Source organism: Aspergillus puulaauensis, chromosome 7, assembly GCF_016861865.1.
Source record: "Aspergillus puulaauensis MK2 DNA, chromosome 7, nearly complete sequence".
In the NCBI taxonomy this organism is placed as follows: domain Eukaryota; kingdom Fungi; phylum Ascomycota; class Eurotiomycetes; order Eurotiales; family Aspergillaceae; genus Aspergillus; species Aspergillus puulaauensis.
The window spans coordinates 3,202,044-3,218,626 of NC_054863.1; the positions used below are offsets into that span (position 1 = coordinate 3,202,044).

Sequence of the window (16,583 nt, forward strand, 5' to 3'; positions counted from 1 at the left end):
GGGACGGGAGTTAAGCCCCGTGCACTGGGATGAAGGGGCGCAGGATGGTTGGAACTGGTTGTTCCATATCCAAATCTCTATGGGCGATGAGGATGACCGCAAGTCTGTCTAATCATGGGTCGGTGAGCGGATCGGCAAATGTTGGGGCGCAAGGACTGGCTTCTTTGTAAGCCGGGATAAGGTTAAGATGGACAATTTCGACCGGTGTGGTCATTGTCCACGACAAAACCCGCGGTGGCTACCCAGAGCGTTATGGGCCTATTCACCAATGGCCTCGTCTCAGGCCCTATCCGTAATGTGAGCATCTACACATAAACTAAGCCTTGGGTAGGGGGCGGGGGTCTTTGCGCGGGGGTTCAGAGGATGAAGATTCGCGACCCAAACAGGACATAGACAGGACCAGCACTTCTCAGACGATCTTTCCCATCTATCGTCATGGCGAAACTAGATTTAGAAACCTCTGTAATGGTAGCCTGTCTTGTCCGCTTAGTTAACACCGATAATACCGTGGTCGTTTCTATGTAGAACCCAACTATTAAAAACCATTTGCAGGGTTTTACACCCAACTGGAAATGTAGACTCAATTCTCACTATAGAGAATAGGGTTAGTCTGACACTAATGTTAACCAAATAAAGTAGGGGGGACAATATTAGCTTATGTTGTAATTCTTCAGTGGCTATCAACTTAGGTCTCAGTCTTTAGGCCGCCCATGACTCTTCAGTTTGTATACCTAAGCTACAATCTGCTCGTTCTTTCTATAGTATAAGGATAGATTCCGCGCGCTGGCACGTTGACGCAAAATCCATTTTTGAGGCCTACCACTACAGTGGCATGTTAATGAGCCAATAGTATCGGCATCTCCAGCTGTATATACATGATAAACGAACAATGAGCTAACTTTAACAGGAAATTTAAGGCTTCCTATTTTGGTGAGAGATTGCTTTTTGTGCTGGGCTTTCTCCGCGTTAAGTATAAAGAAGAGGATTCTTTGACTTGGAGTATTCTTTTTCCTTAATAGCGGTGCCTCTTGTAAAAGGTTATCTAGTTACTTTTTATTACAAACTAACTATTACTTATCAACCGAATACGGCACGCGCGATACGCAGGTAGACGCTATAAACCCTATTCGCTAGTATACGAACGTTGACTAAACTCGGTAGATGTTCCAGCAATACTGCGCTTTATTTTGGAGCTGGCTGAGTACCAGAACGATCTACACCAAGTTAAAGCTTCCGAAGAGAGTCTCGAGCGGCCAATCACCTTCGACCCTGATCCATCCGACCATCTAGACAACAACTGCGAGAGACCTCTTGTATGCCCTTCCCGTCCGGCTCGCTGTCTTTTGATTTTCAACAAGTCCGGTGCTGCTGTGGGGATGGCGATCTATTTCTATAGTTATGTCACTTGGCGTGCACAACTAGGCATATACCTCGAGGATTTTTATGTCTCCGCATCAGAGCGTGGGAAGGGTTAAGGGAAAGAACTGATTGGCGCATTGGTTGAAGAGTAAACACAATACTGATAACGCTCAGGAAGGAAGGCCGTGGCGGATGCGAGTGTCAGAGGGAAGGTCGAAGCGAGGCGACCGCTTACGTAACGAGCCTGTATGATGTTTCCCTCACATACCATTGTTTCTCCAACAGTTGCTCCAGCTACTATGGCATCTCCATCCGGATGTTGGACCTGCAGGCTGCGGCATCGCAAGTGCGATATCAGAAAACCTGTCTGCCGCGAGTGTAGGGATCGATGTATTCCATGCCACGGCTACGGCACCAAACCCTCGTGGATGGATGGAGCCACCGCAGAGAGACAGGAGCTTACACGCATCAAGAAGGCTGTGAAGCAAAATTTCCGGAAGGTCCGGCGGGCCCAAAACCGTGATCGTCAGGCGGCAAGCCATAGACTGCATAGGACCACATCACCTTCTCCCCTTGTGCCTGTTCAGAGCCCATCGACGCCGCTAGTGGCAGCGGTGACAGATCTTCCACCTCATTCACACCCACAGCATCTTTCAGCAGATGTCGAGAGCCCGCAGACCAGCCATACCTCTGGAATTGCTAGCGTGGCCCCCGGAAATGACTACATCCCAGTTCAGAATGAGAGAAGTACGGCAACTATCCCATGTTTATACCATCCGGGTCCCTCACATGTGTTCCAGCCCAGAGCAGCATCTCTGGTCATGCACTATTTCGACAAAGTCTTTTACTGGCAATACCCCTACTTCCGGTCTCGTTCGCGTTTGGGCAATAGAGGTTGGTTCCTCTCTTCCCTAAGTAGCGGTGGACCCCTGTATCATGCCGCTCTGGCACTCTCAGTGTTGCACCGAAATGAAGTGGGAAATCCTTGGCGAGACTACCGGCGGGACCACGAGGCATTTGAGTATCACACAAACGCGCTGCGGGGGCTCTGTGAGCTTTCGCGGCGTACTGGAACACAGACCCTACTCAGCGACAGCTTCCAGCTTGCCGAATCAGCTTGATGCTGATAAGCTTTCAGGTATGAGTACCAAAATCCTGAAAAGGGTGCCCCGTGTAACACTGAATGTTATTAAGGTATTTCATGGTGCGGAGTATGATTGGCTCCCTCATCTAGAGGCAGTGACCACCGTCCTCAGCATGCATTCGCCAGAAGCCCTACTTGGTAATATTGCGTCTGCCAGCCGCACAGGTACCGCTAAGGTCGACGACAGTTGCCATCCAAATAACGTCCAAGCTCATCCGGACTTCGAATTTCTCATACTGCACTCAATATGGTTCGATATCCTAGCGTGTGTCTCAGTCGGCCGGGTGCCACGGATTGAGTACAGACAATGGCTCGAAAAGCCAACATTAAACCTTGAGATGGCCGACCTGATGGGCTGTTACAACTGGGTAATGATATCTATTGGTGACTTGGCGCACCTTCGAGGGTGGGGAACCGCCATGAAGGCCAAAGGAGCATTGAGTGTGCCACAATTGGTGAGGAGAACCCAGGAGATTGAAGCACGGTTACACGACGGCATCCATGAATTGGAATCGACCATTAAAGTGAGATTTGAACTGAATATAGAGCACTTTTACTATCATAAACTGACATTTACTACCCTCGCAGGGAGATACTGAGATCCTCCCAGCTACATGGGTCTCGCTCATATTTGCACTCGCGTCCCTGGTTCTATCAAATACCCTAGCATCAGGACCATTGGCGTCGCTCCCAGAAATCAGGGAAACTGTTGGCAAAGCCGTGAAAGTGCTCCGCTCTTGGCCCCAAACGATTCCCCTCCACGGCCTCGTATGGGCACTGTGCATTATAGGATGCATGGCCGAGTCCGAGCATCAGCCGTTCTTAGAGACACTTCTGGCCAACTTTGCCGAAGAATGTAGAGGACTCGGAAATGCTAGAACAGTCCTCAAAGTCGTCAAAGATTACTGGGCAGCACAGGAGCTCCAACATCAAAGAAACAGTATGAACCTAGAATTCATGGTAGAAGTTCGTGCGTTATTTATATAATGCAATTGCCGCTAGCAGGCCTTGAGTACAATCAGAAAACGGCACCCGACTACTCAACGAGGAGCATTTCCGCGGCGCATCTGCCGTTTGTGGTCTTCGCCACGAAGGTTAACATGAAACTATCCTTAGGAACCTTCCCCAGCGTAGGATATTTGTCATGCATCCTTGGCCTAGTCAAATGACGGTCAAATGACCATCTTCCAGCGCCGACCAAGAGTCCGTCTGAAGCCTGACCATCAACGAAGACTGTGAGAGAAGAGACTTGAACACAAGGATCGGTCGAGGCGACTTTGCCGCTAACAGAAACCGACCGGATCTCAGCCCGATTATCCTTGATAGTCTCCGAGTTGATATGACCAACCGATAGCACAGGGCGTACGGCTGTTAAGGGCATGCAGATTAGAGGAACCTTGTCAGTGGAGTGAGCTGGGGCTCTTCGTGGTATAGTTCGCCGCTTGAAGGCGTTTTCATATGCAAATGCGAATCGGAGCAAGTCCTGGTCTGCCCATCCCTTTGTGGCGAAGGTTATACCCACAGGCATGCCGTTCTCCTCCATCTCCCCCATCGGCACCGTGATACAAGGCACGCCGAGATGCTTAAGGGCCCGACCACCATTAGCGTACTTGATCCCATCTTGCAGGGCGTGGCACATCGAGTCCAGATCCTCGTCGGCATTTGCAAAGGGCACATCGCCATTCGTCGGGAATACTAACACGTCCAGGCCGTGCAAATCCATCCAATCCTCGTACAATGTCTTTCGCATTCCTTCGAGGGCCTTCACAGCTCCTTCACATCCCGGAAGGGTGTCCAGGGTTGTGGCCCGAGTACGCACAGATTCGACCATGTCAGAGTATTGGATAATGTTTTGCGCTTCAGACATTGCCTTAGGATCGTCCAAGGGAGCAATATGGGGGTGAACTTTCTCCGGGTCGGCCATTGAAAGATTCGGATACTTAGAGTCGTTCATGTGACGCAGAAAATCATCCCAAGCGGTGGCGATCATTTCACATCTTTCGAGGCTCATCCAGTTGGATGGTAGGCCTGGTACATTGCACGCCTGGCCTGGAAAGTCCTGTCTTGTGTATTGCTCAAGGAGCGGGAAGTCTACCTCAACGAGGATTGCGCCCAGGGACTCTAGGTCTTTGCGAGCACGATTGAACAGACCCAAGACCGATTTGGCGCAGATGACAGAGTTTCCTGTTCCCTGTTCCCCAAGGAAGCATCGCGGCACACCTATCCGCTTCCCCTGTAGAGCGTGAGGGTCTTCAAGATGGTGGAAGTCGAGAGGGCGAAGTTCGGAAGACTTGGGAATAGGAACGTAGGGTTGATTTCGCCAAAAGTCGATACCTGATGATGAGCTTTCATCGTCAAACACAATGACATTCAGCAGGTCAAAGAGATCAGGAACTGTCCGTGTATGAGGCACAATGACATCGCATGTTGGATATAGTGGCCACTGTCCGCGATTTGGGATAACGGCGCGAGATGGAGAGTAGCCAACTAAGGCGTTGCTTGAGGCCGGGGAGCGCCCCGAAGACACTGTCTCCCCAGCAAGCCCAAAGGTAGCGAAGCAGGCTGTTGTCGAAGTCCCGCTGCCGTTCGAGGAGCCAGAAGCATAGGCTGTTGTGCTGTACGTGGCATTATATGGGCTTTCAGACCTACCGTAGAGGCCACGCTGCGGACCCCCATCGGCCATGGGCGGCATGTTAGTGCGGCCCAGAATGATAGCCCCTGCCTCTCGAAGTCTCGCAACAATGGCCGCATCAGCTGGAGCCACAAGGTCGGAAAAGGCCGGAGATCCTGCAGCAACTGTCATGCCCTTCACCATGAAACTATCCTTGACGGTAAAAGGAATGCCTTCGAGAGGCCGAGGCACATTGCCTGGTGTTGCGCGGTAGTCGTCGGAGGCCTGTGCCTCTTCAAGCGCTCGGGGGTTCAAGATGCAGATAGAGTTGAGCGACGCATTCCGCATATCAAAGTAGGCGATTCGGTGGAGATAGAGTGTAACCAGCTCCACGCTGGTTAGGCATCCGCTGTTGAGAGCTTGCCCCAGGTCAGTGATGGTGGCCTCTGTCAAGTTGAGCGTCTCGGTGGCTGACATGATCTTGGGGATTCGGGTACTGAACGTAGGGAAAGATCGAATATACCAAACAACTAGTTGAGAATAATCACGTCCCTGAAGCCGCGTTTGGGTCCCTCGGTAGAGCCATCCGCGCCTTTTATGGATCAGTTTGCGGTGGCTAGCCGTTTACTTTCCTGGGAGGGAAACTCGTAGCGGAAACAAAGGAAGCGTTTGTTCCTGGGAGGGCAGTTCGAGGCGCAGTAGTGTCTGGGAGGGCAGGTAGGGGCCTTTCTCCAGACTGGTAACCTTCTACTTCTTGAACCGGGCCGACTCTACGTGTCGTTTCCATTCAAAGTTTGAGGCATATAACGCAGGCCTATCTTCGTTAATGCGGAAAAGAACACACTTCACCCCACGCACCACACGGCCGCCGCTTCTAGTCATCATAGCTTCCTCCATAAGCGCCCTCACGAGACCCCTGATCAAATCCCCTATCGGCCGCAAAATGAAGTACAAGCGCATGCCCATCGAGATCGAGTCGCCAGAGGAGTACGGCTACGAGAAGATAAAGTACAATCTTTCCGAGAGCTCTGTCACAGATGAGACCATCGAGTCTCTAGGCCTCCAGGTCCCAAACCTCACCCTTCTCTATAACGAGCACCGAGGCGGACGTGCACTGCGGAAGTTAATCGCCAACGATGCCAACGTTGGCCCCGACGAGGTCCTCATCACCTCGGGCGCCGCTGGTGCCCTATTCATCATCACCACATCGCAGCTCTCCACTGCCCCCGGCCCTGGGTCCGAGCTGAACCACCTCGTCGTTGTTCGGCCCAACTACGCCACGAACCTGGAAACCCCCAAGGCCGTAGGCTGCGAGATCTCGTACATTGACGTAAATTTCGAGTCAGGGTTCCAGCCTAACGTCGACGACATCGAAGCGGCTATCAAGCCCAACACTCGCCTTGTCTCCGTAACGTGTCCGCACAACCCTACCGGCTCTACCTTGTCTCGGGAGGCCCTTGACCGACTCGTCACAATCACCAAGAACAAGAACATCCTCTTGCTCGTGGACGAGACGTATCGGGATATTACCTTCGGCGAGAAGCTCCCTGTAGCAGCCTCCCTAGGGGAGCATGTTCTGAGCGTTAGCTCATTGTCAAAATCGTTCGGAATTCCCGGAATACGAATTGGGTGGCTGATCACCACAAACAGGGAACTCCAAGAAACCTTCCTGGCAGCAAAGGAACAGGTCAGCATCAGTGGCAGCGTCATTGACGAGTGGATCGCCACCCAGGTTCTCTCGCGGAGACAAGAGATTCTGGCTCGTAGGACGGAGGAAATGAAGCTTCGTCTTCAAATGGTCCAACTTGGATTGAAGGCGAGGACCTCCTGGAATGGGTTAAACCTGCCGGTGGTGTTGTGTGCTTCCCGAGGATTAAGAAAGAGCCTAAGGGCGGACTGCCTGCGTTCTATGACAGGCTGCTGAACCACCATGCAACATATGTTGGTCCAGGTCACTGGTTCGAGATGCCTGATACCTTCTTCCGGCTTGGATTTGGCTGGCCAACGCGTGCCGAGCTGGCGGGTGGTATGGAGGCTATCTCGGCGGCACTACGGGATGAATAAGAAAAGAAAAAAAAAGCATAACGACGTACTCAGCGGTAGCCCTTTGTGTACAACTGGTAGCTATTAGACCGATCAAATCAATTTTATCGAAACCGGGCATGTTCTGCGTCAGTAGGAATGCGGTGCGTATATTGGTCATGGTCTAGAATCGGCATGCGGTCCCTGACAGGGGTATATTCGACCCACCAGAGTATTTACAGGAATTTAGGCTGACCTTAAAGGAACATGCAGATTGAGAAGCTCCACTTAGTTGAAACACCGGCATGCGTGTGAACGAGAGACATGTAATGGTCTTTTATCGTATATTGCTAGAATTCCTCCAGGTAGGTAGTTCAATTTGGTAATTTCCAGCATTCACTATGTGGCTAAGGGTCGCATATAAACAGTTGAACAATGTTGTAGAGTATTCGGGTCTATTGGCAACCAGAAAGGCCAGGTAGGCTAGCAAGTTTGAAATCGATAATTTGCATCTCAAGCTCGGTACGGCTACCCACTCGAACAAGAAAATGGCCTACCCACAGATCCTGCTTCGAATTGGACCATCTATGTACGTCAGTCACCATGAACTAAGTGCGCGGGGGAAAAAAAAAAAAGGAAGGGATGAGGGGTGAAGTAGTAGAAAGGAAAAGAGGTACTCACGATCTGCTTAACGCTGGCATAAGTTCCAAACCCAAGCACGCAAACCCCAACAGCAAAGACAAGCAGATTCAAAACCGCGGACTGAAAGTTCTGTTTCTCGAAGCAGCTTCCTTCTTTAAGGAGAAAGAACCATAACAAGGGGGGTAAATAGAACGAGAACCCGGAGACAAATAAGCAACCAGAGAGGGAGAGCAGCTCCGAGAAGAACGGGATCGCTTCCGAAATGACCCAGGAGAGCACGGTGAGAGCAGCAACGAGACCTAGCCACGTAGCCCAGCCCGCTGCAGTATTAACGTAGCGCGTGATTGAGTGCTGGAACACCCTGCCGTGCATGAATCGACAGGCAACGGTTGTGTTAATTGATCCTGATATGAAGATTACTGGCAGGGCAATGCCAAATGACACTTTGGATAACAGGGGACCGATTGAAAGGAGGGCTGGGGACTGGACTGTCTGGCCGACAAAGGCATATATCAAGGCGCCTGTGACTGTATAGACCGTGATCTGTACTGTGCCAAGAACAAAAATGGAACTGCCGAAATCCTGGGGACTGTGCATTTCATCCATGAACGAGGGCTGCGCGGCTGCAAAAGCATATGCAAATACGATGGTCGAGATCGCGACGAACGCCTCGCCGAGGGTGAGATTGTCCTTCGGCCATGCGGACCATGGGAGGGCGACGATTTCGTCTCGCTGTAACCCGGTGGCGATTATGGCGATTCCGACTGCGATCGCGATAGAGGCGAAGTCGATGTATCCCAAGACGGCCAACTCGGCGAAAGATGGAGGGATCGCAAGCATAAACAGAATCACAGCCGAGATGGCGCCGAGGATAAGAGAGCACACAGCGCTATCTGAAATCGCAGCGAGAGCGAGTTTCCCTGTGACGCAGTGCGAGCCAACAACCAGGGTTAACTGCGCGACGAAGATACTGCTGAAAAGCCAGTCGCCGGGCGAGCCCAGTAGGAGGCGACCGAAATCCGCATAGTGAGGGATGTGTGGGTACTTTAATTTGAGCAAGCCGACTATATAACTAGCGTATATAGCAAGCAGCCCGAGTGCCACGGTGATTACCACCCCGGCAACCATTCCAAGGGAGGCAAATGCTGATGGGATGCTGAGAGTCCCGAGGGCAATTGATTGAACGATGAGGACAACCGTCAATCGCTTCCAGCCTAGACGGTGGAAATGTGCATCTCCTGCAACTGCTCTGGCATCTTCTATACAGCCAATTGCTTTTTCTTCTTCTTCGATGTGTTCCAAGTCGATTACGTCCTTTGGGTCCTCCGTTCCGATTCTTCTACCGGGGTCGGGACAAGAGGTCGAGGGGTGCATATTTGAGGGAAACGGGTGCTCGATAATACTGTTGGGATTGAAGAACTGGCGTAAAAGGAAATACATTAAACCTTTGGCAGTTCTGAAGTTGGCCGTGGTTTATTGAAGGAAGAGCGCGTATTAACCATAGCTGCAGCAACCGGACCGGGCCGGTGATCCCTGCGCGGCAATTGAAGGGGCCAGTAAGAAAAGTAATGAACGTCTCCAACGGCCCATGTCCCCGTGGGGATTCAAGGCTGGCCCTAATCAGGGCTTGTCTGGGAGGGAAGGTCGAACCGCAACCCCAGTTGCGCTCATCCGTGGGAGATAAAGTATGAGAATCTGGGGGGACTAATGGCCAATTGGAGTAGTTGGAGGATAGCCGCTATTCTGTGCCTGTACCTACGGGCCACCATACCCAGCATGCCACCTGTCTTGTCGATTTCCCAAGCAGGTCAGGGCAACTGCTGATGACTAGCTCCCCCAGCTAAGTGACCGGGAGCTGGCGCTAACCTCTCTTGCGGAGGCATTTGACTTGTCTGCAAGGCCGCCCAAGCGACCGAGATATAAAGGAATGCAAAACACTGAGGAGAGACGTGCTGCTACCCAAATTACTAGTCAACAGGGCGAAGGCAATTAATTATGCCGACATCCGTGCTTTACCCACAAACACGCCCGAGAGAAATGTCGTTCCTGCACAGCCATCGTTCATTCATTCTTTAGTGCAAGCCAGGGAAAGTCAGCATACACTGCAAGGTGAGGCATACCGAGCAGTGGGAGACAACCCAGCGCCTGATATCGCCACGAATTTGTTCTCCATTGCAAAGCTATTCATGTTGGGATGGATCTATCACGACTATACAAGCACCATCCAGAAAGCTCGCGAGAACCTTCTGACCTAATTCGCAACTCATCTAGTTATGCAGTCAGTGAAGACAACACAATCATGTTCCTAACCATTGAGGATTAGACGAGAATCGCACCCACCGCAATGTTTAAAGGCGGCTAGGAGGGTGTTAGGGGTGAGGACGAAGAGCCCGGTTAGTGATACTGGAGTATGAAACCAGAAGGAAAATTGCATTCAGCCAAGATATCCTGGTAGGCTATAGGTATCTCGATTGGCTACATCACATTCTGTAGGCTTCTGAATATTTAGTTCCTGAAGACTCCCGAAAGAGCCACATTGACACTATGCAAGTAGAGCGCGAGGTGGGGAATGTCGCTAAAGGTTATCTACAATATATTAGAGCAGGATTCAGATACCGGTGGCTTCGGCTTCCGGCAATGATTGCAGAAGGATCCTGAGAAACAAGACTAATCCATGGCTCAAGCTTCAAGAGCGAAGAGCATAGTTCCTTGGCTTTCTGGCCGAAGAGCTGGAGTCCTGGTTTACTAAGGGACGAGACCTCGCAAAGCAGCCTACTATTTGCGTTCTCGCTTCGATCCTCGGCAGTTTGGATTCTGGTGCTTGTTCATACACCTGGGCGTTTTGGCGGCTAGGAAGAGTATCACACCACGATGGTTCTCGAGTGGCTTCCTGATACTATGCGCTTGCGCCCACTGTCAGCAGTAGACTCCGCTGTCAGATACTATATGGCTCACTTCTCGAATTTTGTTTCGACTTGTATTCCTGCTGGTATTATTGCTTGAATGTATGGGCCATTCACCGTCCCACCCTTACTCATGAGCAGGAGCTTTCGCAACTGCTCTGGTATTGAAGCCACGAAACGTCCCCTGGGTGACTTAGTGTTATAACCCTAGTGCAAATCAACAGGCATACCCGGTGAGATTGTGTTGCCTGTTATTGATTGTAGATGCCTTACTTTGCTTTTGCTGATTTCACGGTTGAGATTGTTAGGGCAAACGCGGGTATATATGTTAGGTACTGAGAGCGGGGAATATGGTAAATCAACACATTTTGGACTCGACGCAAACCGTGGCCTTAATTGTAAAGCCAAGGTTATTGTCATCGCCGATCGTGCGCAGGTTATGGTTCCGATGCAGCAAGACGCGATGCGCTCGGTGCCGAACTCCTTCGGCGGCGCATCTGGAAGAAAGTCGAGAAATGAAATGACTTAAAGACCAGCACGATTATTGATTCTAAACCAAATAGGATAGCTCACTCGGGTGCTTTACACGATTCACTGTCATTATTCGGAAACGTCTCGCACATAACTAGACGTACTTCTCCTTAATTTGCGCATCGCACCCGGGATGTCTACCAAAATGCGAGCCGTGGGTAAAGAAGCCCTATATAAACTAAAGAAAGCACAGTAACAGGGCGATTCCTTACCAATCCCACCGGACTCCTGGTCATGAATGATTAATTCTTATATTCCATATTTGAGTCCGGTCCTTGTAAGTCCTCAGGCATTTCAAATGGTCCTTAGGAAATTGAGATACACTACTAGGCCAAGAGTCTGGTATATACATATATCATTCGAGTATTACATGATCAATGGATGGTCTTGACAGTCATTCCATCAGGTTATACCATAATATTCTCGCCAGAGCCCTCAGCCTCTGGTTTGATGTTGTGGATTTCAAACCCACCTTCATCGCGATCTTCGCCTTTCTGCGGCCACATGATCTGATGAAGATAGACAGCACGCAACATCTTGTAACACACAAAGAAGTACATCAGAAACAACGGGAATACCGCTACTAGCCCCAAAATGTTGATAGCCTTGCATGAGAATGCCTCGCCGATGGCAAATGTAGCCGTGATCAAAGCAGTATTGGGAAATATAAACGAGAACCAGGTCATTGAAAAGACCATCTTGCCCGGTCCAATCGCAGACAGGTGGGCTGCGCTGGCAATAAGAAAGAAGAACATGGCCAGGCTGATTCAAAATTAGTAACTGTGCATCTCGATGAACAAAGCTGACTTACCCCCACAACCACAGGGCAGCGAAGTTAACGACCACCTTCAAAACATCAGCGGCGAGAGCTCCATTTCCCATAAAATCAGCGGGGAAACAGCGTTTCGCGTTGGCGGCCATGTTCACGATACCGGCTACGGTGAAGCCACTTGGACCGACAGAAACAAACATGCCCGGTCGGCTATTCTCCCTCGGTAGCTTCTGCGTCATGAGGCGGTAGATAAAGGCCGAGTACACCATCATGGACACCAGAAACCCGACACCTTGAATGGTGGTGCCTCCGATGATGATGCGTAGTGAGCGGGCCGGGTCTAATTTAGCACTCAAGATGCCAGCATGTGGCCCAATAATAAGCATAGGGTAGGCAGGGAAAATCCAAATGGGGGTCATCTGGGCGATGGTGAAAGTCTGAGTCGACCACCTGTGGCAGAATCAGTATGACTTGGTTGATAGAACGCGAGCGACATGTCTTACAGAAGAAGATATATGCCCGCCGACAATATCACGGCAAGGGCAGCATCAAACCAAAACAAGATCCCGACAGCCTCAACCAGCCACGAGCCCGCATTTTGTGGACCATACTGGGAGACGTTAATCAAGATAGTTCCGAAAGACACAACCGACGCGGGGACGAAGAGAGACTCGGTGGGGTGCAGAAACGAAGCTTTGAAGGTATAGGGGTAATTATAGAATCTTGCAATCAGCAGGCCCCAGATGAAAAGATACAGGGCGATATTAATCAAAAAGACAACAATTCCAATTGTATCGAGACCGCGAAAACGGTAAGGGACTGGATGATATTAGCCCGGATCGGCATTTGTTCTGAGAAAGCGAGGAAGTATACCTTGGTATAGAACATTAGCCAAACCACCGGTGGCCATGGTACTGGTGAAATATGCCCACGTAACATGGCGAATACGCTTCTTCCAGCTCAGAGTTTTGGCCGAATACCCCGTGAGCGTCCTCTGGAGCGAATTGTGATCTGAACAATCGCCACCAGCCTTCTCTCTTTCTGGGGCTCTGTCCGTCGCTCGCGGCTGCAAGTTGTGCAGCTGCTCCACGGCCGTGGACTGGATGCCATGGGCTTGGCTGCCGCGACTGTGCGAGCTGGAAGACATGGCGGGGCATCTTCACATGGGATCAGGCTGCCTCGTGGTAACAATTACGAAGCGAAGTTGAGACTCAGCACTGATTGAACTGGTGGAGACGTGCAGTGCCGAGTCCCGAGCGGGAAAACCTGAATGGGAGATCAGGGGGTTCCACTGGCTGAGATTTGATTCGTCAAGCTATTATTTAAGTCATGTACTCCGAGTACCTTCAGCCCTGCGGAAGTTTACCGGTATGCAGCTCAGCCCAATTCATCTCAGGCGACCATAGTATGTGAGGAATGTAGCGCACTCTTGCGTGACGGTAAGGGTCGCCAGATGTAAACTGCTCGAGGAGTCCTATCGAGCCTGACTTGCGGTAGAGGAGGTGGATCCATTGCCAGGTGATGCGCCCCACGACTGCCTGCCATTGCTGCGAGAAGGTCTCGTACAGGGCTAGGGCTAGTCTCGTGATGTGGTCCGACATGGGTTGTGACAGGCTGCCATTGATATATACTGGTTCCTGTAGCCTTTTATCTCGGAGGCTGTTCATGAAAGCAATTTCCCTCCTATATATCTCATTGATAAATCCTGCGCTGTATATGACAATGTTATATCGATAACTCTAAGCTGATACTTATACTACAGTGGTCGCTACGTTCCCGATCTGGGGGTTTGTTATGTGGGTATCATTAGGTGGTATGATGACGAGGGCTGTAAGGGAGTGCATGTTAGGTTGACAGTAAGTTTATATAGCCAAAGCATTGCTTTTGTATTATAGCTGGAGGTCGTAGTCACGGCTCCGTGCGAAATCAACGAGATGTGCTATGTGAAAGTTGCACCCATCGAACATTAGCATGCAGGGTTGCTTTAGACACAGCAAAAGTATCTGTAGCCTTTAATATTGATTTAGTGGCCTTGTTTCTATAAGCTGAAATAGCTATTTACATTCGACTTTCTTGAAATAATGGCAGTTTCAACTAGTGGTGGTAATTGAGGCGTTGGAAAGAGGCTGTGGGGGATGCGGTAAAGATTCGTTGCTCGGTAGTTGATTACGTTAATTAAAGAGATATAGACGATTAAAGGGGATTTGATTCATTTAATCTATGATTAAATCCCCTATGATGTTCCCATGACAGATGTAAATGACATCAACACTCGGTTACTCCTTCAATTGAATCTATTGAGACCCAATTCTACCGATGGTATTGAGATCACCCCAACAGTTGCCTATCACCTAGCCAGCATGAAAAACTTCGGCACGAGTAGGCTTTTCTTTGTCAGAAACAACATTGAAGGATGGTGACATGCAACAGCTCAACCCATCTGCACTCTTGGCTTTAGCAGTATCGTCGTCCACATTCTCCCCGTCGAAGATCTTAGCGATTTCTTCAAGAGTCGGACCACTGCCAATCATTAGATAGTATTCAGCGCTGAGTAAGAGCGAAGGAGTAACAAACCGAGTCTCAGGATAAACGAAGTAAACAAAGATAAATTCGAAGAGGAGCCACGCTGTGTAGATAGCGTATAGCTTCCAGGGGTCATGCTGCCAAGGCTTACCACTACTGATCGCGAGCGGGTTCACGTAATTGTTCACGACGAGCGCACACTGGAGGGAAAAGTTCATCACCATAACGCCTTTGGCCCGTAACTTGAACGGCAAAATTTCAACGGTGTAGGCTACCAGAAGACCAGACCAAGCAAGCGCGAACGACAAGCCATGAAGCCAAACGAAAATGACAAAGACAATACCCAGTGTATCGGATGGAGCATTGCTGTATCTGTTTCCAGTGATGGTGAGGCAGGTGAAGAAGAGCAGCATGGAGCCGGTGGCAGCCAAAAAGAGCAGGCGGCGGCCGGCACGGTCGACTAGAAGTGCGCAGGCGACAGATATAATGACTTTCAACCCCCTGAGGCCGCCATCAAGTCCGAGCTGAGTACTCGACTGCGTGATCCCAACAGACTTGTAGATGATCGCTGAGTAATAGGCAATTAGGCCAGTGCCAGACCACTGAGAAAAGACTCCAAGTGAGACAATGAGAACAAGACGATATTGATTGCCGGGAGTCCTAACAAAGTCCAGATAGCTAGAGCTCTTTTTGTACAGGAACTCTAGGCGGAGGGTCTCCTTGATTTCGGCGAATTCAAATTGAACAGTGGAATCCTGGACATTGCCTCTGGCATGATACTTTCCAAGAACTTCGAGTGCCTCTCCATGACGATCCTTGGACATGAGCCACCGGGGGGACTCGGGACAGAACCAGATGAAGGTGATTTGGATGAGCGAGGGCAACGCTTGCAGCAGTGTAGGGATACGCCATGACCAGCTGCTCGTAATATGATTGGTGCCGAAAGAGACCCAAGCGTTCAACAGTGCCCCAACGTTGAACAGACAATTGTAGATCGCCGTCACCTTCCCCCTATGCTGTGGATGGCAAATTTCTGTCAAAAGCAAGGGGGAGGCTAGCTGGGCCAGCGAGCTGCCGAACCCCATGAAGAAACGACCGGCTTCAAACTGAGGCTGAGCATGGGCGGAGGTTTGCACTGCGGCAGCGATGATCATGATAGCGCATCCAACAATGATAGCAGCCTTCCTGCCAAAGCGGTCTGAAAGAAACGGAGCAAAAGGTAGCGATGCGACGCTCCCAATCGAGTACATGGCTGTCAAACGGCCAAGCGAAGAACCTGTCGGGTTGTTGAACGTCTTCTGCCAAGATGGCATGATTTGAAGAGAGTTGAACATGGCCCTGGATGGTCAGCAGCCCATTCGGTCCTTCCGGCAATACTTGCTCACCCGTCATAGCCATTTGTCGCCGATGCAACACAGATTATGGCGGCGTAGAAATACAACTTTCGCATCTGTGGATCCTTTCTCCAGTTGACGTAGGGAACTTCTGGCGTATCTCCTTGCGCAGCCACGGCCTCTTCGAAATGAGGTCGCCTACGGGAGATGGCCGAAAACATATTCCCTGATTTCATGGTGAATTGGGTTTGGTGCGGGCTCACTTCGTTCGGTCAATATCAGCACCGCCTGTGTAACGGGGGTGTGCTGTGAGATAGGTAACGAGTTTCTTTTCGCTGATGAGCGGGTTCCTTGGAGGTAGAAGAACGGAAGATGGGGCCCCTCTTGTACTGCACCCGGGGAATTGATCCATCGCACTCTAACGTTCTGAAACTCAAAGACTTTCCCAAGGGAGTGGCTGTTAAGGACATCGATTCGATCGTGGCATCTGGAACGGAAACCGGGGTCGGGGGATATCCTGCTGCGAAGTGGGGTGCATTGACCCGCGGAACGGCGTGTCCCTTGCAGGCAAGCCAGCTACAAATCTAATCTAACCAGGATGCCGGGTCAATCGTCGGCCGGTCGGGGGAGCGATGGACGGCCGGCCGGCGGTTGACCCGGCACGAACCAGAAGTACTGAAGTACTGGGCTTGGGAAAGGAAAGCCTCAACAACAAGGGAAGCTCTCATTTGAAGAGATTAAT

General features: G+C 50.6%; 6 protein-coding genes across 6 annotated transcripts; 2 read left to right on the forward strand and 4 right to left on the reverse strand.

The window, feature by feature from the left end:
- Positions 1 to 2,328: 2,328 nt before the first annotated feature.
- APUU_71230S (uncharacterized protein) lies at positions 2,329 to 3,490 on the forward strand (the record flags this gene model as incomplete). The annotated part of the gene is made up of 2 exons (XM_041696191.1): positions 2,329 to 3,027; positions 3,092 to 3,490. 2 exons carry the CDS (start codon positions 2,329 to 2,331, stop codon positions 3,488 to 3,490), a joined length of 1,098 nt encoding a protein of 365 aa, XP_041561846.1.
- A 49-nt stretch (positions 3,491 to 3,539) lies between these two features.
- Positions 3,540 to 5,591, reverse strand: APUU_71231A (amidase family protein; the record flags this gene model as incomplete). The annotated part of the gene is made up of 1 exon (XM_041696192.1): positions 3,540 to 5,591. The coding sequence occupies one exon, from the start codon at positions 5,589 to 5,591 to the stop codon at positions 3,540 to 3,542; it is 2,052 nt and encodes a 683-aa protein (XP_041561847.1).
- Positions 5,592 to 6,057: 466 nt separating this feature from the next.
- On the forward strand, positions 6,058 to 7,178 carry APUU_71232S (uncharacterized protein; the record flags this gene model as incomplete). Its single annotated transcript, XM_041696193.1, has 2 exons — positions 6,058 to 6,877; positions 6,931 to 7,178. The coding sequence occupies 2 exons, from the start codon at positions 6,058 to 6,060 to the stop codon at positions 7,176 to 7,178; spliced, it is 1,068 nt and encodes a 355-aa protein (XP_041561848.1).
- Positions 7,179 to 7,664: 486 nt separating this feature from the next.
- APUU_71233A (uncharacterized protein) lies at positions 7,665 to 9,152 on the reverse strand (the record flags this gene model as incomplete). The annotated part of the gene is made up of 2 exons (XM_041696194.1): positions 7,665 to 7,721; positions 7,818 to 9,152. The coding sequence occupies 2 exons, from the start codon at positions 9,150 to 9,152 to the stop codon at positions 7,665 to 7,667; spliced, it is 1,392 nt and encodes a 463-aa protein (XP_041561849.1).
- A 2,467-nt stretch (positions 9,153 to 11,619) lies between these two features.
- APUU_71234A (tellurite-resistance/dicarboxylate transporter family protein) lies at positions 11,620 to 13,131 on the reverse strand (the record flags this gene model as incomplete). Its single annotated transcript, XM_041696195.1, has 4 exons — positions 11,620 to 11,974; positions 12,024 to 12,434; positions 12,488 to 12,803; positions 12,858 to 13,131. The coding sequence occupies 4 exons, from the start codon at positions 13,129 to 13,131 to the stop codon at positions 11,620 to 11,622; spliced, it is 1,356 nt and encodes a 451-aa protein (XP_041561850.1).
- Positions 13,132 to 14,335: 1,204 nt separating this feature from the next.
- On the reverse strand, positions 14,336 to 16,077 carry APUU_71235A (uncharacterized protein; the record flags this gene model as incomplete). Its single annotated transcript, XM_041696196.1, has 2 exons — positions 14,336 to 15,845; positions 15,893 to 16,077. The coding sequence occupies 2 exons, from the start codon at positions 16,075 to 16,077 to the stop codon at positions 14,336 to 14,338; spliced, it is 1,695 nt and encodes a 564-aa protein (XP_041561851.1).
- Positions 16,078 to 16,583: the final 506 nt, after the last annotated feature.